The sequence below is a fragment of the Agelaius phoeniceus genome, chromosome 16 (genome assembly GCF_051311805.1).
Source record: "Agelaius phoeniceus isolate bAgePho1 chromosome 16, bAgePho1.hap1, whole genome shotgun sequence".
NCBI lineage: Eukaryota > Metazoa > Chordata > Aves > Passeriformes > Icteridae > Agelaius > Agelaius phoeniceus.
This window is the reverse complement of record NC_135280.1, coordinates 13,868,688-13,894,143: the sequence shown is the minus strand read 5'-3', so window position 1 is coordinate 13,894,143 and position 25,456 is coordinate 13,868,688. Positions and strand designations below refer to the sequence as shown.

General features: G+C 52.2%; 2 protein-coding genes across 4 annotated transcripts; one reads left to right on the top strand and one right to left on the bottom strand.

Annotated features, from left to right (window-relative positions):
• Nucleotides 1-219: 219 nt before the first annotated feature.
• On the bottom strand, nt 220-2,782 carry PERCC1 (proline and glutamate rich with coiled coil 1). Its single transcript, XM_054644079.2, has 2 exons — nt 2,520-2,782; nt 220-1,033 (listed from the first exon to the last, which is right to left on the bottom strand). The coding sequence occupies exon 2, from the start codon at nt 999-1,001 to the stop codon at nt 312-314; it is 690 nt and encodes a 229-aa protein (XP_054500054.1). The 5' UTR covers nt 1,002-1,033; nt 2,520-2,782; the 3' UTR covers nt 220-311.
• A 2,734-nt stretch (nt 2,783-5,516) lies between these two features.
• Nucleotides 5,517-25,413, top strand: LUC7L (LUC7 like). 3 transcript variants are annotated; one of them, XM_054643410.2, is made up of 11 exons: nt 5,517-5,713; nt 7,463-7,557; nt 12,435-12,533; nt 13,217-13,327; nt 13,930-14,073; nt 14,471-14,647; nt 15,345-15,433; nt 19,791-19,820; nt 21,486-21,650; nt 22,650-22,711; nt 23,926-24,127. In XM_054643410.2, the coding sequence occupies exons 1-10, from the start codon at nt 5,653-5,655 to the stop codon at nt 22,675-22,677; spliced, it is 999 nt and encodes a 332-aa protein (XP_054499385.1). In that variant the 5' UTR covers nt 5,517-5,652; the 3' UTR covers nt 22,678-22,711; nt 23,926-24,127. The 3 variants fall into 3 exon arrangements, with proteins under 3 accessions (XP_054499385.1, XP_054499380.1, XP_054499383.1); XM_054643408.2 differs by lacking the exon at nt 22,650-22,711 and adding an exon at nt 6,306-6,742 and having other exon boundaries at nt 5,637-5,713; nt 23,926-25,413; XM_054643405.2 differs by lacking the exon at nt 22,650-22,711 and having other exon boundaries at nt 23,926-25,413.
• Nucleotides 25,414-25,456: the final 43 nt, after the last annotated feature.

The window sequence follows — 25,456 nt, the reverse complement described above, 5'->3', positions numbered from 1 at the left end:
CCACCGCCTTGGGCCCAGAGTAAACACGGGCTGCTGGCTCCCGCCGGCTCCGCGCTGCCCTACTCCTCCCGCTGCTGCCAGCAGCCCCCGGGTCACGCCAAGCTGTGGTGCCCTTTGTCTCTGCCAGCAGGGACGCACAGTGGCGGGTGGCAAAGGACACCGCACACGCTGCTGCCTGGCGGGAGTCATTTATTCACTCGTCCCATCACCGGCTTCGAGCCGGCCGCTCCGAGTGCCCCGGTGCTGGCACTGGGGCCACCGGGTTTATCATTAACCGGGTGGCACGTGGCGGCACCGGGGCCACGCTGGGGTCACAGCCCCGCAAAGGGCTCTGCCTCCAGCCCCGGGCGGCCCAGCAGCTCCCGCCCAGCGCCCGGCAGCTCCGGCCCTGGCTCCACTGTCCAGGTGGCCAGGAGGTCGCTGAAGTCGGGGGTGCCGGTGTGGAGCAGCCCGGCGGGGCCCGGCTCTTTCCAGAAGGAGGGTGGCAGCTTCCTGCGGTGCATGGGGGTGATGTGGCCGTACTTCCTCTCCAGCCGCTGGCTCTTGCCGCCGGGCAGGCAGCGGTGCACGCCGTACTCGAAGAGCTCGGCCAGCGGGCCCAGCCTGTGCGCGGCCCCCGCGCTGCCCCGCGGGGCCTCGGGCACGGCCGGAGCGCTCGGGGCCGAGCCGCAGTCCCCGGGCACCGGGCGGCTCCCGGCCGCCTCCTCCCGGCCCCGCCGCCCGAAGTAGCGCTGGATGTCGCAGCTGATGAGCTCCGAAAACTTGAGGAGACGCAGAGTGGTCTCGGCAGTGCTGGAGACACCGGCCAGCTCCGGCCGCACGCTCTCCTCCACCGCTTCCACGTCCTCCTCCTCCTCCTCTTCTTCCTCCTCCTCTTCTTCCTCCTCCTCCTCGGAGAGGTCGGGGAAGTCGGGCTCAGGGTGCGTGGGCAGCAGGAGGCCGTGCGGGAAGGGCGAGGGCAGCCGCAGCTCGGCCAGGGGCTGGATGACACCCGCGGCCATGCCAGCGCTCGGAGGCACCCCCGGGAGTCACCCTGCGGCAGGGACAGCGGGGTCAGGGTGACACAGCCTGGCACCAGCCCTGACACACCGCCCAGGGGACCGTGCTGTGCCACACCATGGCCAAGGTGGGGCCACAGGGACACCGGGGTCAGGGTGACACAGCCTGGCACCAGCCCTGGCCCAGCACCATGGTCAAGGTGGGGCCACAGGGCAGCAGGGATGTCCCCCACAAATAACGGGGTGTGGGATGTACCCACCGAGCTGTGGGAAAGAGGGCAGTGGCGGTATTCCCCTTGGGACAGCAGGCAGCAGGGGTGTCCCCACCAAAACATGGGATATGGGGCAATGGAAGCACAACCCTGAGTCGTGGGACATGGAGTAGCAGAGATGGCATCCCTCTACAAGCAACAGGACATGGGACAGTGAGGATATTGTAACTGAACCCTGGGACATCAAGCAACAGAGATGTCCCCACCAAACCATGGGGTGTGGGATGTCCCTAAGTCATGGGACGTGGGGCAGCAAGGATGTTTGCACTGACCTGTGGGACATGGATGTCCACACCAAGCCGTGGGATGCAGGGCAGTGGGGATGTGGGGCAGAGGGATGCTCCCCTTCACCCCGGGGCTGTGCATGGAGGTGAATGGGGGCTCAGCACCCACCCTGCAGCTCAGGGCCCCAGAGCCCCCTGCCCTGCCCACACAATGGCCCCTTGGCTTTCCTGGTGACAGAGTCCTGTCTCAGGCCCCTTGCTGCCTGCTCAGCTGGCAGAGGGTCCCTGTCATCTCCCTCAGCTCACCCAGGGGGATGGTGGGTGCTGCCATTTGGTGGTGGGGTTATCCCACACCATCCTGCACCTCTCTGGGCTCACAAACTCTGAGTGAGTGGGAAACTGGCCATGCTTCTGCAGATGGTCCATCTGTCCCACCCTTCTGCCCTTTTCCCTCCCTGGCCCTGTGCATTGTCTTGGTGCCTGTGAGCTACTACGTGGGACAGTCCCCAGCCCTCTCTTTCCTGCCCAGGTTTTTGTGGAAAGGGCCAACCTGAGCCTGGTGCAGCATCCCTGCCTCCCTGCCCTGCCCTGCCCTGGCCTGGTGGGCTCTGACCACAGCTGGGTTTAGCTGAGCTGGATCTGGCCCCTTTGCAGCTCGTGCTACCTGTGCTGAAGGGTCCCCAGCCCTGCCTCGCTGCAGGACACCCCAGGCCATGCTAAGAGGGTCTCAAGGCAGGACCAAATCCTGAAATCCTGGGGAGCCAGACCTGCCCCTGCCACACCAAGCACGGTGCCGGGACCTGCGCCCAGCCTAAGATCGTCCTTGCCATCTCTGCGTGTCCCTCTTTGTGCCATCCCCACCCTGGTACCCCCGGTGCTGCCCCGGGCTGGGCTGTGGGGGCTCAGCCTCAGCTCCGGGCTGCGGGGAGGGGGCAGCGGGGCCACCCCAGCCTGTCCTGCCGCCACCCTCGGCCGGAGGAACCCGCGGGACCGGAGGGCATCGCCCGGAGCGGCTCCGCACTCACCTTGGCGCTGCCGCCCGGCCATGCATAGGCTCCCGCGCCGCTCCCCCTGCCCGGCCCTCCACCTGGGCCTGAAGTATTTATAGCGGAGCAGCGAGCTGACGGCTGGCAAATATTTGGTAGCCGTATTGTAATAGTAGACTCGGTAAACAGAGCTGGGGTTTGCTTTAGCGCCCAGCAACGGGAGAGCGGCGCGGGGAGGGACGCGGGGACGGAAGGCAGGGCTCACCTTAATGGTTCACTCGCCAGGGGATTTTCAAGTGTTGTCCCTGTAAATTCACCTATTAAATCGGCAGCCCCAGCTGCCAAACTGCCCGCACACTTGTGCCGAGGGCTCTTATCTCCCTGCTGATTGGAGGTGAAATCAAGCTTTGTCAAATAGGCGTAAAATTAAATTTCATGCTATTTTGACTCCTGGAGTAGGGATCTTCTGAAGAACATACTGCGTATCGAGCCGTGCCTCTGCAAACAGGGGCTGCCACTGCAGTGGGCAAAGCCTTTTCTGGGGTACCCCTCAGTGCTGCAGCACACCCGTGCAGGTTCAGAGCACTCATCTCCAGCCTTGTGCCCCTTTGAGATGGATGTTGGGCTCCCTGACCAGCCCTGGGAGGGGTTTTGGAACCTGTGGATGCAAAGGTGGGCATGCCGTGTGGAGAGTGTCTGGGCCAGCCCCCTGGCAGGGACAGAGCTGGGTGACAGCATTTTCAGCCCACAGTATGGCCCGCGGCTCCTCTGCGAGGAAGGGACAATGGCACTCAGCCCAGCTCACGGACAGGCTGTGCCAAAGGTGCCATTTCTGCCCTGGCAGCAGGATGTGCCAGCGGGGTCATCTGGGGCAGCACAGAACAGGGCCGGGGGACACAGATGGCTGGGGATGCAGGGTGACCAGGACACAGGATGGCCAGAGGACATGGGACAGCCTGCCCCTGACTGCTGAGGGGATGGCAGGGGCCTGGCACAGCACCAGACCCTGTCACAGGTGTTGGGGACACTCAGGGAGTGGGACACCAGCCACTGGGCTTGGGGACAGCCACAGCCCTGCCCCAGAGCTGCCCTGCTCTCCTGTTTTTGGGGTGACCACAGCTCCTGGTCTCTCCCTCGGAGCCCTCCCTGCCCTGAGCACCGTGTTCTGAGGTGTCTGCAGTGCTGAGAGGGGTCCCCAGCTCCTGGCAGGGTGCAGAGCCCTGGCGAGAGGAGTGTCCCCGCCTGGGCAGGGCTGTCACCCACCCGCTCCCCGGGCCCTGGGGCTCCCTGCGGGGGCAGGGCTGGGCACAGGCTCCGCAGAGCTCCCTCTCCTCTCTCCAAACACTCCCAGCGGCGGAGCGGGGCGGGAGCAGCGGCCACCCGGGCCCTGCTGGGCAAACACGGCGCATGGGAGCTGATTAACCACGGGCACCCTTCGCTCTGCTCCCTGACGTCAGCCATTGTCACCCACCCGCCCGGCCCGGCTCGGCACTGGCACGGCTGGGCATGGCTACCGACAGCCACCCTGATCCCCGGGGAAAGGCAGCTCCCTCTGCTGTCCCCAGGCACCTCTGCCCCAGGCAGTGCAGGAGATGGGGAGAGCTCCCACAGGGTCAGTCCGGCCGGAGGAAAGGGCTGCGCTGACCCTTTGGGCAGCTGGGGAGGGTCTGGCCATGCTGGCGAACAGCTCCAGGTGTGGGACAAGGTGTGGGGAGCCCGTGACTTGGCTGCTGGCTCACAGAGCTGGGAGCGATGAGGTGTCTGTCCTTTGTGGGGAGGAATCACGCACTTAAGGAACACTCGGGGCTCAGCAGGACTGCTCCAAGGGCGGGCAGCGGGGAGAGACAACTCCACTGCTCCTGCAGCAGCCGTGGGCATGTGGCTTTGCACCCATTGGAGTGCCCAGGGTGGCCATCCCTGCTCCAAACTTTGCCCGGGCCGGGCATGAGGAGCTCCTGTCCCACAGTGCAGGGGTCTCCTGCCTGCAGAGCCCCCCGCAGACCCCGCTCTGATCCTGCTCAGCCGGGATGCCGCACCGGGGCGGGCCGGCGGCACAGCCCTGCTCGGGGCTGGCTCACGCTGCCGTTCCCTGAAAGCCAGCGGAGCTTCAAAGCTGGGGGAAAAGCAGGCATGGCTGTGGCAAATCCTGCACCGGGGCTCCGGCTCTAACCCTCGCTGCCTTTGGAGCTTTGTGCCGGTAAAGAGATGCGTGGCATTTCTTCGGTACGGGGAGGGAGCATCCAGAGAGCAGCCGGCGCCGGGAGCTCAAGGTGAAGAGACAAGAGGTAAAACGTGGTGCGAGCTGGAGCTCAGAGAGCCAGGCAGGGAACGCAGCTCACGGCAGAGCTCCGCAACGGCCCAAGCTCCTGCAAAACCACGGCCCCATGCTCCCCCCAGCAGCTGGGGGAGCAGCCACGGACCGCGCAGTGCTGCCCTGCCCTGTCCATTCTCTCCGGGCTGTGCCCGTGGCCAGAGGGGTTCGTCCCCTTGTCCGTGCGCCCACCGTGCCTCGTGGTGCTTCCGCCTGCCCCGGCCACGTATCACCCCCACCCCGGCAGGGGCTTTCCCTGCCCCGCAATCCCCTCTCCGCATTCCCCACGGTGGCCGAAAGCTGCCGAAGCGCGGTGGGGACGGCAGCCAGCGCAGCCCGGCCCTGCTCCGGGCGGGCATCAGCCTGTTCCCGGGGCGCCGCTGCAGCCTGGCTACCGTGCCCACGGCCGGCCAGCCCCGGGGCGGCTACCACAGCGGTGCTGGGGTCCGGTCCCGCCGCAGCGGGGCCGGGACCGGTACCGGGATGGGGCTGCCCCCGCCCGACCCCGCCCCTTCGACCTGACCCCGCCCCTCGGTCCGACTCCGCCCATTCGACCTGACCACGCCCCTCGGTCCGACCCCGCCCCTCTGTCATCACCGCCTCGGTTAGACCACGCCCCTCGGCCAGACCACGCCTCTCTGACATCACCGCTGCCTCTCTCAGGCCACGCCCACCAGGCCCGCCCCCTCGGATCCCGCCCCCTGGCGGACTACCCTTCCCGTCATGCAGCGCGGCGCAGGGCGGGGCCGCTTCCGCTCAGCGCTCGCCGCGCGTCGCCGCTGCTGAGGCCGCTGAGCCGCCGCCGCCCCAGGCCCCTGTACCGGTCTCGGTCGGAGCCGCCGCCTCCGGACCGGCCTCGCCATGTCGGCCCAGGCACAGATGCGGGCCCTGCTGGACCAGCTCATGGGCACGGCCCGGGACGGTGAGTAGGGGCGGGCGGGGCCTGCAGGAAACGCCGCGGCCTGGCGGCCGCCTCACCGCGCGAGGCCCAGCCCGGCCCGGCCCGGCTCGGCCCGGCTGCTGCCGCCGCTCCGGACCTGCGGCGCGATCCACCCCCGCCCTCCCGGCTCCGGCCTCGGGGCGGCGGAGCGGGCTGGGCCTGTCCGCGCCCGGCCGGCGGTGATCCCGCCGCGCCCCCGGCCCCACAGAGCGCCCGGCGCCGCCCCGCCGCCCCGGGCCCCGCTGCCGCGGACAGGCATGGGGCTGGCTCGGTGCCCCACGTCCGGAGGCGCGTAGGTAGGTGTGCCCGCAGCGCCCGGTGCTGTCCGGGACGAGAAATGTGACAGCCCGTGCAAAATACGGTCCCGCTGCGGTTTGTGTCTCCCTTCTGCGACTCGCTGGGTACTTAAATTCCCTTTGGCACGTTAACAGGGCTGTCCAGGCACTTTGCACTTTGTTTCGTAAGTGAATAAGTGCTTTTCTTTCTCTGTGTATTGAGTTGCTATTGAATTGCTTCCCATATTTTTATTTCATACAAACTGAACAATTGTGGCCCCTCTATTTTATTTATAAAGGTTCAGTGTATCTTTGCCTGCCTACATCAATCTGCAAGGGAGTTGCAGAAAAGCCTCATGTTCATCGAGCCGTGAGTCACAACCAATTTTTAAAGCTGTTATAACAAAAAAAAAAAGTGTTTGCTTTTTTTCACAAGTAACTTTAAAAGTGTAGCTTAGAAAGAAAAAAAAAATTAAAAAAAAATTCAGTAGACACGACATTATTCCTGGATGCTTGTGAATCCTAAACTATATTCATACTTTAGTATTACACATACCTGTGTCATATGCACAGATGAGCTTTAAAATTGTCACATACCATTACCACTTTGCCTTTACTTTTATGTATCATTCCCCTGACTTCCTTACTGCAGGTGTGGGCAAGAAAGCTTTTCCTTTAAAACTTTTCAACAATGGGCATAAAATTCTGCAGCTGAGGTCTTGAAGAATGCAGATGGGTATAGTATGTGTTGGAGCTCGCAGTGTGTATTGACTAACTTTGTTTCTTTTTTTATTATTTATTTTTTGCTTTTCTGATATTGTCTCGTTTAAGTGGCTCCTGAGTGTAAAATGTCCTCTGAGGGTGGGCTGGGGGTGGGCAGCACGTGGTGTGTTCCAGGCCAGGACCTGCCAGCTCCTTCCTTGCAGGGCCTTGGAGAGCACACCCTGCATAGCTGGGTTCCAAAGAAATGAACTGATGATGGCTCAATTATCACCTGAGCAAAGAGCAGTTGCCTGTAAATTTTGCCCAGCACAGCCCTGTTTTGTGATCTGATAGCGTGGGGTTTGGTATCTCCTGCCCCTTCTTCACACTAAGAGAAAGAAAGGGTGGAAAAAAATAAACAGGTTTTGGCTGGGAGCCAGCCTGTCTGTCTCTTTTTTTCCTCTGGCTGTGCTGCTTCTTTATGTGGATGACAGGCCTTGGACATTGCTTGGCTCGCCAGCACTGTGTTTTAACATGGTGTCCTGGATGAATAAATGCTAAAATAGTGTTTGTTGCCAATTACAAATGTTCCAGAATATCCTGTTACCCTTTAAGCTTTTTATTTTTGGAGTAATTCTGGGGAGCAGGAGCACCAAATATTTTAATCTGCATATTGAGGTGAAATGTTCATGCTGATGCCTGTGTTCTCTTGGTGTTCTAATGTCTCCTTATTTAAACCACACATGAATTTCAGGAGATGAAACCAGACAAAGGGTGAAGTTTACAGACGATCGTGTGTGCAAGAGCCACCTTCTGGATTGCTGTCCCCACGATATCCTGGCTGGAACAGTAAGTGTGTCCTCTGGAATGAGGGGTTCTGCTGAGGAGGATGTTGGCACAACTCTTGTCTGTGCAGGGTGGGTGACTTCTAGGAGAGATCAGGCTTTCTGTGCTCTGGGGGCAGTCACAATCCTAATGCCCCTTCCTGTCACCTGTGTATGGAACTGTGCTCACTTCTCAAAAAAAAAACCCAAACTAACCAAAAAACCAAACCAGGAGCTCTCAGAGTTCACCTGAAATGCTTTTTCTTTCACAATCCCGTGGGAAGTTGCAAAATTATTTCTGTTTTAGCAGTTTGAGGTAGTCACAGCTTGCAACTTACCCTATGGTGGTCCCAAGGCTGTAGCTGGGCTGCTGCCCTGGTTCACTGCTGCATCTTCAGGTTAGCAAATGTTTCCTGCACAAATCCTTGGAGATTTTCAGTCTTCTCTCCCCAGCCCCAATGGAAGAGCAGCTTTTCTATTGTTACTGTGATGATGGTGGCAGGTCACATCTCTGGCTGAGTGTTGGTTGTTTGAGCTGCTTGGTGTTTGTGTCACTCTGCCTGACTGGTTTCAAACAGTTGTCTCAGCTCCTTTGCTGTTCCCTCTGTGGGAACAGAGCTGGCCAGTGTTCAAAGGTTTGCCTCACGTGCTGCCTCTGAGAGCAGAAGGTGATGTGGGCTTTTAGCAGTGAGCTCTTGTGAAGGAAGTGTTCATTTGAGGCTCCCAGATGAAAGCTGCAGCCTGACTTTGGAAAGAAAACTGTGTCTTTTGTCACCATCACTGTGCAGCAGTCACAGGATGGAGGTGAATATGGATGTTTGAAATCCATCTTTGCCTTTGCTGTTTGCATGAAATACTGTGGCAATTCAGTGTCTGTCCTCTTAAACCAGATTGCTGGAAGATGCTGTAGTTGTTTATAGCCCTTCCTGCTGCTCCTGAGGGAGCTGCCTGGACACAGTGGCCCTCCAGCAAAGGGAGGGCTGGTGCTGCTGCCCCTGCTTGTGTCACCCCCATAGCAGCAGCGTGGCAGCACTGGTAGAAGGAGCTCTAGCAAAAGCTGCCTCTGCTCTGAGCACTCAGACTTTAGCTTCTCAGTGTCTGCCTTTGCAGAATAAGATTGGAAAAGCTGAATACCAAGCTCTGTACCTCTGTTTTTTAAAATTCATTTGAAGCTCAGATGTGTTCTGCAGTGATTACTCCATCAGCCTCCATCTGACTTCACCTCCATTTCAGAATTTTAAACTTCCATCCTTTGTAGAGATCACTGTGGTCAGGGTATGTTTTTTGACATGAAATTCTACAACAGTTTTTTGGGACCCAAAGGGTGTTTTGAAGATGAAGGCTGCCTTCTACCTCTTCTGGCAGGTTTTCAGCAAGGGGGTAAATGATGAGTTGAAGGGCTAGTTCAGCATAAGTGATGTGTGTGAGCTGGTGCCAAAGCATGCAGGAAGTATGAAGTGTTTCAGGTGGATCCTGAGTTTACTGGGGCAGAGAAGCACCTTGAGGAATTTGTTTCTTCTGCTTTTGTTGTTGCTTGTCTTGATTGAGTTGTCCTTTCCCTCTCAGTGTGGAGTTTGTGCTCAGAAATTGCTGGAGCATTCAGAAAGACTGCTCCTGCACAAGTGATCTGTGGCTCACTCACATGATTGTGTGGTGGCCTGGAAGTGGGTGTGGAGCTCTGCACCTCTCTCAGCAGGTTACTGGGGGCCAGAGCAAGTGTTTGTGCTGCAGATCTGTGTTGAAAGAACATGTGATGTCCAGAACAGGAAGAGCATTTCAGCTGTCACTGCTGCCAGTACAGAGTGAAACTTAGCAGGAATATGCAGCTCCCTCGTGATCTCAGGCAGCTTCACTGGCAGCTCACAGTGCTCTGCTAGGGAAGAGCTCTATGGGTGAGTCTGTCTCAGCTGGGTGGGGTGTAATCCATCTCTGGGTGTATTACTGCAGAAATCAGGACCTTTTGGAAACTTCCAACAGATGCTCCGAGCCTTCTGGTGCTTGCTGTGTTGTGCCCTCCCCTAAGGCATTGTTGCTGCTGCATCCTCCATGTGTGCAGATACTCCTTAGTGGGAAGCTGATTGAAGGCAGCAGGAAGCTGATCCCTTGGGGAGCTGTGCTCAGTGAAATGTGATGGAGTCCCACTCACTGACCTTCAGGTGCAGAGTAAGAAAAGGAGCCCAGACTGTAAGCAAAGCTCTGGAATATTCCTGAGAGCTGTAGGAGGCCTGTTGATGTTTGCTTTGTTTAGGTGCATGAGTGTTCCTGATTGTAAGAGTTGTCATTTTAAGTTGGTTTGTTCATGTGATTATTCTCTTTTTGGCTTTAGAAACCTGTCTAAACTTGCCACTAAATAACCTACAGTGGTTCTCTTTGGTCTCTGTGGGTAAGGAGGAACATTCTGGGAGAGCAGAAGTTGGTTTAGTGAGCCCATGGGCTGTTACCTTGTCATCCACATCCTTTGTGGTGAGTGCTGAGTTCTCTCTGCAGCTCATGGTGAGTGTATTTCTGTCAGTGAAAGTAGTGTAGCACATTGAGAGATGGCATCAGCTGGCAATTCTCCTGAATCTCAGCTCCACTAAGAGGTGGACAGATGAGCCTCAAAGCTGCCCAGACTGAACATACCTTGGAAATTACATCCAGGGAATTAATTGTGTACCCTGCTGGGGAATATGAGTTGAAATCTGTAGATTCTAGAAATGTTTTTTGTGGGTTGAGAGGGAGGGTCTGTGCTTTCCTTTTTCACTTGGATGAAACTCTTCATCTCTGATCACTGTTAAAGCATCTTTGTGGAAATTTCATTTTGTGGTGAGTTGCCAGTTCAGTGGAGATCATAGGAGATACCTCAGAATGTGGATTTCTCAGCAAATGTGAGCAGGACTAATTATCAGTGACATCTAAATGTCTTCAATCTTCGTGTGTATGTGGAGTGAAATCTTTGCTCAGGCTCTGCCTGTCTCACGTGCCTGTGTTATAACCCAGCCAGTGCTGAGTGGAGCAGGCTGTGGTCTCTGTAGAAAGGGTGAGTGTTCTAGGACAGCCTTCCTTGGCATGAGGGGAGGCTTTGAGGCAGAAGGGCTGGTGGTCCTACCCCGAGTGAGCAATACCTGTGGAATTCTCCTTGCACTTAAACCTTTCAAAGGATGTGGAGGAAGATTTGAGGTTTATAAGCTAGGGAGAACTGAATATTCTTCCCTGAGGAAGGTTGAGGGATTTGTTAACAAGCAGGGAGAGGAATAGGGAGCTTCAGAACAAGCATTGTTGGCTGTTCTAAAGTGGTGAGAGCCCCTTCTCTGAAGTGGGGTTATTGGCTCAGCTTGCAGGAAGAGCTCAGATAAGAATATTTATAATGTCTGACAATCACATCCAATACCATTATTTTCTCCCTATCTTGGAAAGTGATCTCAGTAGCATGACCAGAAGAATGAAAGATGTGTCACATCATAGAAAGTTATTTTTGTGGTAAAATAACAGGAACTCTCTAGCATTCTTTGAAGTGGCTTGCCTGAAGTTGAACATGATCAAGCTCTAAAAGTACCAAAGTGCTTTTTTTGTAGGCATTACATTTCTATCATTAGAGAGCTCAGCAGGAGTATTCTGGATGCAGTGTCTGTTTCTGTGGCCTGCTGCCTCTGGCTTCCTGCTTCTGGTAAATCCGAGCAAAATGAGGAAGGCTAAATAGTGGCAAGTCATCTGGATTTTTTCATTTTCCAGAAGAGAAAATCCAGTAATAGGCACCTGCTGAAAACCTGAGCATAAACTGGTAGAGTTTGCTTTAGTTGCTTTGCTTCATTCTAAACACTGCTGTGTTGAGTGCATTGTTTCATGTGAGCATCCCCAGCTTTAGTTTGTGATTTTCCACAGGGATTCAGTGTTATCCCAGCTCAGCTTTCTCTGCAGTTCACTGAGCTGACACCTGTTGTGCATGTTGAGGTTTGGGCTCCTGGGGACTGGTGGTGACAGTGAGAGAAGAGGGTGGTGAGTTGGGGTGTTTCTTCATGCAATGACATGTACCCTGCCATTCCTACAGTGGCTCACGATTTGGGCTTTTATTATTTTGGCTTTCAAAATGTCATTTTCTACTTTAGGAGTAAGAGGAAGGTTCTTTGTTACAAATTGATAATGTTGAAATGCAGCTTCCATGTCTTGAGAGCCTAATTGACTTGGGTTCATGTGGCTGCTAACTGTTAGGTGGGAGAAAAAATAACAAATTCCAATAGTGGAGTGCAGTGGGAGGGAAGGGCAGCTTTCTGGGAAGGGAGATGCTCTTAAGTCTCTCATTAAATGGGTCTGTGTGTTGGACTTTGCTTTGCTGGGCAGGTTTTCAAATTCCAGGCTGCAGCTGGATATGGGAAGGGTCTGGCTGTGGAATTAACACTGTCTGTTGTTGCTGAGTGTGGGGTTGTGCATTGCTGCTGGCTGTAGCCCTTAATCCTTTTAAGTCCTTTTGTTGTTGATAGGGAGCATTCTGTGTGTATCCTACAATTGGCTATGCCTTGTGTTACTGGGGCTCATCCTAACACAGATGTGCATTTCCAGAGGAGCTTTAAACAGGGTGCAGGTATGTTTTCCTGGGCTGTGGCTCCAGGATAGGAGGCATTTGCAGTTGGTGCCTGTTGAAGGGGACCATCTCCCTCCCAGCCATTTCTGAGGCTGTCTTGGGACTTAAAGCAGGAGTAAGACTGGACTTAAAGCATTTGGGCTGTTTTAATGTTGCCAGAACATCTACAAAACGAGTTCTGGCAAGCATGTGGTTCTTCTGGCTGGTTCTGGTACCAAGAGGTTAAGAGAAAGCTGCTTTTCTGAAAATACTTTGTTTTGATATGATGCAGTTGGCAAGAGACATCTTCTGCTTGTTGCTGTAATGAAGGGTTCTTATGTAGGTTCTCCTTTTTCTTCTAACAGAGAATGGACCTGGGAGAATGTACAAAGATCCATGACTTGGCTCTGAGAGCAGATTATGAGATTGCAAGTAAAGAGAGAGACCTGTTTTTTGAGCTGGATGTAAGTATGGAGAAATTTTAGTTACTTCTGGGGAAACTGCTTCTTGAATTTACTGGGCTGAAAAGTAGAACTCAGTGGCCATTTCAGCTCATCATGCTGCTTGATGTGTTACCTGTCCAAAATGTGCAGCCCCTCCCTGAATGTCAGCCTGACTGCTGACTGGAGAATGCAGAATTAATTATGGCTTTTGCCACCCCATTAGCCCAGCGAGCTGGGAGGCTCCTGGCATTCCTTGGATCCCACAGCTGCTGCTCTGTACCACGTTCTTGTAACCTGCTGCCCTGTCCCAGAAAGAGATTTAACATTAAAAGCCTTCTGCTCAGTAACTTTTGTCAGATTTAGCTTTCATTTAATCTTTCTGTGGTGGAACAGATCAAGGGGAAGCACAATTCTGTCCTTCCCTTTCACGTTATTCTAGTGCTTTTGTCTTTGTGCCTGTGCTCCTGCATAGGAAGGAAGTTCCAGTGCAAAGCAATGTTGATGTATCAGAATAAAGGAACTGGGTCAGGTTTACAGGGCAAGGGTCAAATGTAACTTGTTCTGCAAAGTGTCATTTGGTTTTTTCTCAAAGCATCTGTTCTTGAGGTTGTTTGTGCATTATACAGGATTGCAGCTGTTGGCTGTCAAAGCTACATCTGGCACAGAGAGCAGCTTCATTCATAATTCTTTGTCTGATCATGCAGGCCATGGATCACCTGGAATCCTTCATTGCAGAGTGTGACAGGAGAACAGAGCTGGCCAAAAAACGCCTGGCTGAGACACAGGAAGAGATCAGTGCTGAAGTGTCTGCAAAGGTATTGGCCTCTCACTGAATATTGGTTCTGAAAGTCTCACTGGGAGCACTGGGGCTCTGTTTCTCTGACACCAGTGATACTGGGGAATAAGGCTCCACAGAGGATTTGGGGATTCCAGTCATCCTCCCCAAATGGCTGCTCTGGCCATTCTGGAGACAAAGAGCACCACGGACTCTAAAAGAGATTGCTTTAGCATGGAAATAAAGCATACTGATTTCTTCCCCATGCTATGAAATGTTACCATAATAATTTAGAATAGTAAATCCATCATCCTATGATTTTTCTTTCATTTAACAAGTGCTCATGGAGTTTCCTTTTTGGAAACTCACCTAATTGGGCCAATACAAGACATTTCTGAAGCTGATTTTGTGGCCTCTATGCTGACCTGTAAGCCAGAAATGACTGACAGATCATGATCTCTCCACATGTCTGTGACTACGTTGACATTGGTCCACCAGTCCCTTTTGTTGGGGACTTTTGGAGATTCATGGTCATCTTCCAACAACAGATTTTATCACGCAGTATTTCTTTAAAAAAATGAAAAGTTGTCCTGCAAGCTTTATCACATTTTTGTCTTACTAAAAACTACCTATTCTCTTCAGGCAGAGAAAGTCCATGAGCTGAATGAAGATATTGGAAAACTCCTAGCTAAAGCAGAACAGCTGGGAGCTGAAGGAAATGTTGATGAGTCTCAGAAGATCCTGATGGAAGTGGAGAAAGTCCGGGCGAAAAAGAAAGAGGCAGAGGTAGTGTTGGTTCTCCTGTGAGTTGTCACAGGAGCCTGGGCCAGGTTGGGTGGTTTCTGCCTCTGTTCCTGTGTGCCAGCACCTCCTTTTCAGTTCCAGCCATGAGCCAGCAAACAGGTGGCAGTGTGGTGTGGTCGATGAAAAGATTTTTAGAAACTTTTAGTGCAGGGAGCTGACTGGGGTGGGGAAGGCTTCATCCTCTGAAATACTTGGTCACCAGTCCCTTGCAGGGATAGAGTTTGGGTTAGCTGTGCCCACAAAGCATTTGTGTGGCACCTCCTTTGTGTGAGGGTGGGTTTTGATTCTTCAAAGCAATTCTTTGCAGGGGTTTCCCTGGAGGGTTGTGTCTGTGTAAGGGTTCCCTGACATTTGTGTGGGTTTTCTTGCCTCCCTGTAGGAAGAATACCGAAATTCAATGCCTGCCTCCAGTTTCCAGCAGCAGAAGCTGCGTGTGTGTGAAGTCTGTTCAGCATATCTGGGTCTCCATGACAACGACCGGCGTCTTGCTGACCACTTTGGAGGCAAATTACACTTGGGTTTCATTCAGATTCGTGAGAAACTGGATCAGCTGAGGGTAATCCTCTCTGTTTTAAACCACCTCTTTGTAGTTCTGAAGACCTTGAACACTTCTATTAAATTAATACAGAATTCTTTGCAGAGGGCTTGTAAAAGCTCAGAAGTTTCCGACTGCAGAATCCCTAAAGCATCAAGCAGAGCTTTGTTTAGCCTTGTCTTGGGTTCTCCTTTTTCTTTTCTGGGTAACTAAATGTGTTGCCTCAGAATCAGTCAAAGCAGAGCACTGCTGTAATTTATTCCTTGGAGCTTTGGTACAGTCATTTTCATTAACATGACAGAAATTTGTTACTCTGGGTACTTTTTTGACTTTGAAACTTCTTAGTGAAATGTTTGAACTGAAGTTTCACATGGTTCTGTCAGTGAAAAGATCTTGACTAGCTGAAGCCATTAGGAGTTTGCTGAAATTATTCATAATGGGTTGTGGTATTGGCCTTGCTTGCACACAGAGACCTTTAGCTGAGTCAGAGTTGTGATTCCTGTGCCTCACTCACAGTGGATTGAGGTCAGTGCCTCAACTGAGAAAAATGAGAACCTCGACAGAGGTCTTAACTCAGCACATAAAATGCAGTGCAATGGTTCTTTGTCTTGCTATTGGAATGGTCTTCCTGCAGATCTGACCTGTTACTGTATGGCTGTAAATAATGGCTGTTACTGCAGGGCTGAAATATGATGTGGATTTATTTTTTTCCCCCTAGAAAACAGTGGCAGAAAAGCAAGAGAAGAGAAACCAGGATCGTTTGAGACGGAGAGAGGAGAGAGAACGAGAGGAGAGGATGGGCAGACGGTGAGTGGGACCTGGGTATGGCCTCTGAAGTTTAGAAATATCAGCTTCCTTGTACATGAGCACTGCAGGAGTTCAGCAGCTGCTTCTGGAGTGGCTTTTGGATGTGCTCCAGATGCTGTGTGAGCATCCTGGGGTTCAGTTCAAGATTAAAGCAATGCACAAGTGCTCTACTCCTCCATCTTAGGGTGATTGTACAGGTATTTTGACCTCCACTGTGTGTCTGAAAGGTGGGAGTTCCCTGTAGTCTTCAGGCTTATATTGGTCTAACCCCTGTTTTAGGGAATCTGAATCTGGATGAAATACCCTCATCCAGAGCACTTGAGTGGGAAAGTTTAGGATGAGTGAGGACTAGGCTTTCTCAAAAGGCAGAAATTCCCTGGACAGCCCTCCTCACTGCTTTGGGATTTGGAGGTGACAACAGGCTGGTGTCTATGTGCCAAACAGTGGACTGCATGTAACTTTCCTACAATAAGTGAGGTGTTTTGGCAAGCATTTCCTAAGGAAGCTGAGGGATCCCAAGGAGTGGCTGCTTCTGGTGCTGGTAGCTATGTGTGTCACCTTCTGCTCAGATGTCTGTAATTCCTGAGCAGTGGGAGGGGCTGGAACATTGGTTTTCTCAGGACAAGCTCTTCTGCATCTTGCCAAGCTGAACTGGACAAACAATTTGTACTTAAACTGAAGTGGCATCTTGTGTTTAAACAGCTCAGTTAGGCAGCCTGGTGTGGGGAGGGTGGTTATTTGCAGGGCTCAGGCAGAGGAAGTGGCTGGGTAGGAATGCTGTTCTGATTGTCACAGCATCTCCCTGCTTGTTTACCTTGTGTGTTTCTCCTCGTGTACTTCTTGCATCAAAAAGACCCCAACCTTGCTGCCTTTGCAGAGCTATTTTTGAAACTCAGAGTCAGCTGAAGAGTGGCTTTGTCTGAGGAACATGAGATTTATAACTGCAGTGTACTCTAAGATGGTGCTGGCTCTGGCTATACATTGCTGGAATTGCTGACAAATACCAACATGGTCATTTTTGTGTCTTATGAAGATGGGAGCCCCAAACTGTTACTCATTATCCATATAATTTTATACATGTTATGCAAAACTCCAGTTAGGGTGTTTAATGTGGGTTTTCCCTGGGGATTTCCTGGTGTGTTTTGAAGGAGCAGTTCATGCTACAGCTTTCTGTGGAACTGCAGCACTTCATGGACCGCCTCACAACTTTCTGTTACCCATGCAACTGTAATGCAGTTGAGTTTGGGAGCTGCAGGATCTGGCAGTAGCTTTTGAGTGCAGGAGTTAATCAGAAGGGGCTGCTGTTGCTGCTGTTGTGGTCAGGGATGTGGAAGTGAAATAGGAAGTGCCTTCTCATGCAGCTGCTTCAAGGCAGACCCACAGCAGGACCCTGCCTAACATGGGCTCAGTTTGTCTCCATGGTGCCTCTTCTTCCTGGAGGTCATTTCTCTGTAAAAATTGCTCAGCAGATTTGTTCAGGAAGAACCCTCTGGATCTCTTTGTTGATCCACATCTTCTCAAAATGCTGGTTTTCTTCCTCCTGTGGTGTGGCTGTGCTTTTGTTTTAGTGGTTTTTAAAACAAAAAACCTCAAGCCCTCAATTCTTGAGAGCTAAAGAGCCTCTAGTGTTCACAGGTAGTCCATATGTGGATGCATCTGATGAGGGGGTTTGAAAGCTGCTTTTGAATGTTTATGTAAGGCTTAAAATAGGAAAGCTTTAAGAACTGCATGGAGCTGGCCTAAAGTCTGAGTTCTTGCTGTTACCATATGTGACAGTACTTAGAGACTGTGGCCTTTGCTCTGGCTCTGTGCAGAGGCACCTGTGTGCTCCACAGGAAAACTTGTTATGAAGGAGTCAGGAGTGCCCTACAGAAGAGGTCAAATCAATTGCCTCTCCAAAATGAGAACTTGACCTGAGGGAGGACAGTGGCTCTCCCAGTGGACACTGAGTGTCAGAACTGAGGTTAGAGTCCAGATTTCTTGGTCACTTATCTGCTGGGAGCTGTGCACACCATGCTCACAGAGGCATTTTTCCATCAAAACCAAATTGGTGATGTCTACCACCTTCCAGCCAGCCTGTCTTACCCAGAGTTTGGTACTCTAAGGAACCACAGGAAAAATGTTTCCTTCAGAACTCTTCTTGTCAGCTCCTATACAGCACCTTCATGGTGTTACTTCAGTAGGAGGAAGAGTATGGCTTGACTTTGGGAGTCTGTGACTGACAGGCACTGTGGCATCCCTGCAAACCTGTGCATTCCCTTGTCAAACTCTGCCTCTCAATTCATCAGTTAATTAATTTGTCAATAAGCTGTGATTCCACATAGGAATGAATGAACTGGATTCCACCCTAGTGCTAATAAACACAAGTCCTGTGTGATATTCCTGGTGGCTGATTACCCAGTAATCTCTTGAGACTGGAATTCTGTGGAGAAGTGGCAGGCTGGGAGTGCAGACCTCAGTGTTTGCTTCCACAGTACACCAGCAAACAAGGGGAGGTGCCACATGGATTTCCTTTGTGTTAAGCTGGACGAAAGACAGGTTATGAAACTCAGCAGAAAGTCTCTGTGATACAGGGACAAAAAAAAAGGAGGAAAAAATAAATAAAATAGACTTGCTCAGTCCTCTTGCTCCTATGGAGAAGAGTCTTCTCTGTCTCCTGCAATGATTCAGGCTAGTAAGGACAATGCTGTTTTGTTGGATATTTTCTGAATCCTGAAGTTTGGTTCTAGGGAGTGATTATCAGATGTTTTTTGTGCATGCCCCTGCTTGGATGATAGGCATTGGAAGGGCAGCCAGGCTTTTCAGGGGATGTGGAAGGGCTTTTGTGGATGTGTGCATTGGTGGTTCAGAATAAAGTGATCAGGAGGAAAAAGAACAGTAAGAACTTGAGTAATTACAACCACCAAAAAAATCCAGCTGCCTGCCAGGTATCTGCAGGAGGTCCTGCTGCTCTGTCAGGTTCTGTTACATGGGAATGGAGGTGTGTGGTTACTGCCTTCCTCTCCAGGTTCATCAGCTCCTTCAGCTGCTCATGTGTGTTGCCACAGTGCATGTTTCATTTGCAGACTCCCAAGTTCAGCTCCACTTTGTTTACACTCCTTACCTGAATTCCCTTCTAAATTTGGAGGCTTTTTTAACTTTCTACCATGACTGAACAATCCCATTTCACTGAAGAAATGTCAGTGCACATACATTTTCTTAATCTTGTCTTATCCAGGCATGGTTTTAAATTATGTTATTAAAACAGATGCTTCTCTGTTGCTTCTTAAATTCTTGTCTGTGTGTAGCTTTCATGTCAGGGTGCCAGAACAACTCTGTGGGGTATAAATGGAACTTACTGTGTGTGAGTCTGTGTGCAGTGGGGAGCAGTTACAGGAGTGAGACTCTTAAGTCACTAAACAGGGAGAGGAGGCACTTCTTAATTAAAGCAAAACAAGACTGTGCAGACAGTGTGTGATGTTCAGCTGGCTCTGAAATGTGGCCACAGAGGAAGAGGGAGGGTGCAGCTTCCATGTGCAGAGGTATTTTAAGTGGTGCTGAGTAATGGTGCTGCTGAAGTTGAAAGAATTCTGCCGTTGTTATTTACAAACTGTCAGGAGCTAATGCTGACAGCAGTAAGCTCAGAGTGCCACACATGAGCTCTGAAGCTCGTGGAATGTGAGAAAGGAGAGCAAGGCCTGGATTATTCTTCTCAAGTGCTTTCTAAGGATTTTCAGTTTATCTCTGTCACTTGTCAGTTCTTCCCTTGTGGCTGTCCCCCCTTTTTTTTCCTAGTTATCTTTCCTGAAAAGGAAAAAAATACTGATGCAAATTTCCTTCTTATGTTTGGTTAACAAATACAAGGAGTGAGAAAAGGCTGGTTTTTTTATTAAAAAAAAAAACCAAAACAGCCTTTAGCATGCAACTTCCTCAAAGGAACTAAAATCAGAAAAGTGGCAGGTGTCTTTCTGATTGGAGAGTGGCACTTCTTGAAAATGTTAGAGTTGATCCAGCTGGTGTTAGACTGCAGGGAGTAAAGAGTATGTAACAAATATGCACCTGGAGAAAATTAGTTGGAAAGGTTCATTGGGGTGCTTTATTAATAGTATCTGATTTCTAGACTTTTCTGTAGTGACAGTAAGCTCAGTGTGCAGAAATTAATGTTTTCCTTTTTTTGACAAATTCTTGATCCTAAAATTGAAGCTAGTTAAATGTTTTATTTGCAAGCTTTTTTTTTTTTTTTTTTTTTAAAGTAATATATCACTTGAGGTATTGATTATTCCTGTGAAGAGCTGCCAGGGTGGATGAATTTTCCTTCTTAAAACCCACTGGCTGCTGTATCATAACTTCTCTCACTTAACTCTCCTCTCCTTTCTAGGTCTGGATCAAGAAATAGAGATCGTCGAAGGTGAGTGCCCAGTTCTGCACTTCTCCCAAATGCCTCTTTGTGTTTCTCTCTAGCTGCTGAGGTTTTTCCTGGGTCTCACCAGTAGAGTTCACTCAGTGCCTCAGTGTCAGGTTTGCTGCTCCCTAGTGCTGCTCAGTTGGGGTGGCTCATGGGGCTGTAGAGCAGGCGCTGAGTAGCCTGGCCAGGATGGGCTCTGTGTGCTCTACTGTGAGCCCATGGATGTCCCCAAGGCCTCTTTCCATAAATACTGATATACTTCCATGATTCTAATGTCTGAAGTATCTGTTTTATATATATAATACCTCAGATGTGAAAATAGATTTGAGATTAAAGAGAGAGATTTGAGATTAAAACCCCCACATCTCTGGGAAGAGCTTGCCTTAATGCTATGGCAACATTCTCTGTGATAATGGACCTGGAGATTTTCCTGCCTACTGCTTTGGCATCTTTCTTATTTTGAGAGCAGGGTGAAATAAATCTGCTTCTAAAGTGCAGGACTTCCACAAGGAAGATTCTCTTAGAGTTATGGTAATATCACAGGCCATTTCCTTTGGGCTCTCTTCTACTTACACCGGCCTCACTTGTGAGCAATGCAGCGTTGTAAGCTCTGCTCTGGCCCTTGCCACATGCTTACAATAACAGTGGGAGCTTTTTCTATAAGCTTTCCAACAAACTGAATAACCCACTGGCATTCTGTGGGTAGCACAAGGCCCAGGAGGAGGCAGCTGCCCACTGTGTGGGTGTGGGCAGGGATGTGGGGAGCAGGGGCTGGACTATGATGATGCTTTGGGTATTTGTTACTCAGGAGAGGCTGAGAGGCGCTGAGGGCGCAGAGGTGAGGCAGCTGAGGGGGCGCAGGCGTGAGGCACTGAGGGCGCAGGCGTGAGGCACTGAGGGCGCAGGCATGAGGCCGCTGAGGGCGCAGGCGTGAGGCCGCTGAGGGCGCAGAGGTGAGGCAGCTGAGGGGGTGCAGGCGTGAGGCACTGAGGGCGCAGGCATGAGGCCGCTGAGGGCGCAGGCGTGAGGCCGCTGAGGGCGCAGAGGTGAGGAAGCTGAGGGGGCGCAGGTATGAGGCTGCTGAGGGCGCAGAGGTGAAGCGCTGAGGGCGCAGAGGTGAGGCCGCTGAGGGCGCAGGCGTGAGGGCGCAGGCGTGAGGCCGCTGAGGGCGCAGGCGTGAGGCCGCTGAGGGCGCAGGCGTGAGGCCGCTGAGGGCGCAGGCGTGAGGCCGCTGAGGGCGCAGGCGTGAGGCCGCTGAGGGCGCAGGCGTGAGGCCGCTGAGGGGGCGCAGAGGTGAGGCGCTGAGGGCGCAGGCGTGAGGCCGCTGAGGGCGCAGGCGTGAGGCTGCTGAGGGGGCGCAGAGGTGAGGCGCTGAGGGCGCAGAGGTGAGGCAGCTGAGGGCGCAGGCGTGAGGGCGCAGGCGTGAGGCCGCTGAGGGCACAGAGGTGAGGCCGCTGAGGGCGCAGGTGTGAGGCAGCTGAGGGGGCGCAGGTGTGAGGCCGCTGAGGGCGCAGAGGGTGAGGCAGCTGAGGGTGCAGAGGTGAGGCCGCTGAGGGGGCGCAGGCGTGAGGCCGCTGAGGGCGCAGGCGTGAGGCCGCTGAGGGGGCGCAGGCGTGAGGTGCTGAGGGTGCAGGTGTGAGGCACTGAGCCCGTGTGTGTTCTCTGCAGATCGCGCTCCCGGGAGCGGAGGCGGAGACGCTCCAGATCAGCCTCCCGGGAGCGGCGGAAGTCGCGCTCGCGCTCCCGGGACCGACACCGGCGCCACCGGAGCCGCTCCCGCAGCCACAGCAGAGGGCACCGCCGGGGCTCCAGAGACAGGAGCTCAAAACACAAGTAAGTGTTCCCCAGTGGAGTGCTTCTGGAAAGGGGAGTCCTTGGCTCACAGTGCTCTCCCTGACCCGTAGAGCGAGCAGGAGCGTGGCAGGGTTCTCCAGAGTAGCTGTGCTGGCCTGTGCCAGCTCCTGGGCCAAAGCAGGATTCTCCAGGGGTCTCAGCTGTACAGCAAGATCCCAGCTGAGAGGAGAGTCTAGGAGATAGAACAGGTTCCCTGGTTTGCAGTGCTGAGCCTCGAGATGCTCCTTGGATGGGAAGCAGCGTGAAGCCTCCCTGAGCTAACTGAACTTCTCTGGGCCTGCAGAAGCCAAGTGCCTGGGAGGCAGTTTGGATATTTTCTGCTTCCCAGATTCCTTCTCTCAGTGCTGGCATTGGGAAGGAGTCTATGATTTGAGATCTGAGGGGAGTCTTCTGTTAGAAGGCTGCTTGAGAGAGACAGAATTCTTTAGGAATCAGCACTTTTTCCTCCTGAAAAAGAAGTACAGGAGGAGTATACCATTCTTCTGTCTCTGAGGAGAAGCACTATAGTCCAAAGAAGGGCTTAAAGTCTTTCTGAAATTCAGCAAAACAGCCTCTGTGTTGGAGGAAAGATGAGGCAAGTGTGTGTAGGGTATTAGAAAAATTGACTGGAATCATTGTGTTCCCTTACAACCCTTCTAAGCCCAGCAGCAAGTCTGCCTCCAGGTGCTTGCTGAGGTTAGACCTGGATTTTCTTAAAGCCTCCTGGTTAACAGGGGAGTGCTTTAGCACTGTCACCTGATAAGGCACCAGCACTCAAGTACAATTCTAGAAACAAACCTATTGTTGTGTGTCTTGTGTCAGTTTAGCTAAGGGGTAAGAACAGCTTTTCTTTTAAAGACACCTGGTGAAGGGGAGGGAAATAATGGTCTGAAAAATAAGTCTGTTAATAATTGAGGGGGGGTGTAAATACTGTTGATTCTCCAATGGCTGAGATACTAAAGTGCTTTTTTAAATCTGTCTTGAACATGAAAAATAAAGAAAAGAAGTTTGGACAATTAGGAAGTGAGGAAGATCCTGTAATAACTATTACTAAAGAGCAGGTAAGGGATTACTTCGGAACCCCTGAACACATCCAAACCAGCCCATTGAGACTGCAGGGGGATTGGCCAGCTCACACACCTGCACAAAATTGCTGAGAGCTGGGGACAGGCCAGATCAGTCTAAGAAAACATGACAAATACAAGAGAACAAACAGCAAAACCCTGTTTCCTGAAAGAGAGTTAATGAACTCTGCCCTCAGGTTCTGCTGGGCTGAGGTCTCACTTGCTGAAAGAGAGTGTCACAGGATGTGGAGAGCTCAGGGTAGGAGGTGTGCAGGCAGCAGGAATTGTTGTGGAAAAGGTAGAGAGTTAATGTCATCTGACAGCCTGATGTTAAATGACACAGTTTAATTAAAATGAAATGGCTGTTGGGTTTTGATGTATCAATTTTGCAGTATTTTCAAGCCTTAAAATCAACAAGAATGAAAGTGAAACCTTTAAGGTACCTTCTGTTGTGACTGTACAAAAACCCTGTGTACTGAGCCTTGAAGTAAAATGTGGGAGCCTCTGCTGAGCTCCCTCAGGGTCAGCTCCTTTTGAATCCTGCTATTCCCTAAGCTGGCAGGAGTCACACAAGGAACAGCCTTTCAGGTTAGACCTAATGTGAAGCCTCCTGTTTAATTCTGCGTGGGCTGACACAGGAAAGCGCTGCTGAAAATCTGTGGCTGTGAAAAGATGTGCTGTGGGCTGGGAATATAAATCTGTACCTTCCTGACTTTGAACCCAGGATGCTGCCAAAGCCAGCATTTGTCAGGATGCAAAGTGAGAAGCCCAGGGCTGAGCCAGCAAAGAATCCACTTGGTATTTAAAGCAGTTGAGCAGAAAGCCAGTAGCTTAGGGCATAATGAAAAACTGCTCTGGAAGCCATGAAATGAGCTGAGTCAGGGACAAGGAAGAAGAGATTGTAGGCACTTCAGGGTGGCCCAGAAAATTAATAAGGGGCACAGGGAAGACCTGAGAGAGCCCCTGTGGCAACAGCTTGGAAGGATCACTCAGAGGAAGGAGGAACAAAGGCTGTGCAGTGCATGGAAACCTCGCAGAGGGCCCAGAGCTGCTCTCATGGGGGACCTGCTCCCCCTGGCACAGCAGCCAGGCACGTTCCTGTAGGGAACCTGCATCCCACAGCCCTGCCAGGGAAAGAAAGGTGCTGCTTGGTGGGTATCTGACAGTGTTTAGTTGTGAAGCTGATAGCAATGGTTTACTTTGTACTGCAGATCTTCTAGAGATCGATCTTCAAGAGAAAAGTCCCGAGACAGAGAGAGGAAAGAGAAGAGCTCTTCTGAGAGGAGGCACGAGAGCACAAATGGCAAATCTCGTTCCAAGAGGTCAGAAGAGAGAGAAGCTGGCGAGATCTGAACTCAAACGATCTGTGTTGCACTGTAAATAGTCTGATAAACATTCTACACAAAGCCTAAATTTCCCATTTATATTTACTGAATACAACTCATCTTTTGTAGTTTGGGATTTTTATTGTTTGGCAGATAGCTGTGAGTTTGTAGAGACACAAGAGTTACGTACTGTTTAACAGGATTTTGTTTTAGTAGGAATAAATAAATCTGGATGGATGGTTTTCAGTCCAGGCCAGCGTGGACACCCCGTGTTTGTCCTGACTCAGTGGTCAGGGCCACGCTGTGCCTGGAGCCCTGAGCTGCCCTGACCTTTGTAACGCTTCAGCCCTTTCCAAAAAACCCTCCTGACCCTCTGTGAGCACACCAGTACCACTGGTTCTCAATTATATTTTTTCCTTCTGTTTATATATGTTAAAAAAAAAAAATCAGATTTCTTTTTTTTCTTCCTTTTAGTACTTAGCCATCTCATTTTTATGTCTCCAGCACTTGAAAGTTGCCTCACTTGCCCAGCTAAGGCAAAAAAGATGAAATTTGGCCCTGATCTATTCTGAAAGCTGTTTGTCATTGAGGATGACCAGATGAGCTGAACCATGTTCCTAAGCTGGGCTCAAGTCTGGTTTTAGTACCTTTACAGTTCAGATAGCTGAGTTGGTGTGAGCAAAGCAGTGGAAACCTGGCTGCTTTCCTCTCTCGAGAGGCACAGCCACAGCTCCTCTGCCTCTTTACTGTGCTCTCTGCAGTCAGAGCTTCCCGCGAGGCTTTCTGACCTGCAGCCCAAAGCGTTGCTGTGTTCCAAGGCCAGTCAGGCAGAATGTGCCGAGGTGGCCGGGGCTGGAGCCCGTGTCCCTCCCGGGAGAGCGGCACCGGCCGTGTCCCCTCGGCGTGGGAGCTGCTGCCGTTGTCACTCGCTAATTGTACCTCGGCTCTTGTTCCCCACGAGGGGCTGTGCCAGCCCCAGCCGCGACCCCGGGCTCGGCATTTTGTGGGATCGGTGCTAGCGCAGCCGCTGTCACCCCCCGAGGCAGGAGCCGGGCAGCTGCTCGTTAGCGCGGTTAATTACCGCCGGTAATTGCCGTTCCCAGGGCCGGGCTCCGGCCAGCGCTCCCCCCTCCCTCCATTCTCTGCCTCCCCCCGAACGCGGCTCCGGTTCCGCCGCGGTGCTGCCCCGGTGTCGGTCCCTAGTGCATGCCCCCCTTCCCTGTCCGTTTTTACGATGAATTCCGCGGTTTCACGTGTTGTTTTTGTAACCTCCGTGTGGGGCGCGGGGGGCGGCGGGCGCGCGCTCGGGGTGCCTGTACGTGCCCGTGCTGTTCTCCCGCGGTCTGAGCGCATTAAAGATCTGTGTTTGTGGCTCCCGCTGCTGCCCGGACTCGTTCTTTGCGGGCTCTCCGCCCGC

Coding starts and splice junctions, on each gene's coding strand:
- PERCC1 (XM_054644079.2), bottom strand. CDS start 1,001: ATGGCCGCGGGTGTCATCCAGCCCCTGGCCGAGCTGCGGCTGCCCTCG.
- LUC7L (XM_054643405.2), top strand. CDS start 5,653: ATGTCGGCCCAGGCACAGATGCGGGCCCTGCTGGACCAGCTCATGGGC. Junction 12,534..13,216: donor ACCTGTTTTTTGAGCTGGAT/GTAAGTATGGAG, acceptor CTGATCATGCAG/GCCATGGATCACCTGGAATC. Junction 14,648..15,344: donor AGAAACTGGATCAGCTGAGG/GTAATCCTCTCT, acceptor TTTTCCCCCTAG/AAAACAGTGGCAGAAAAGCA.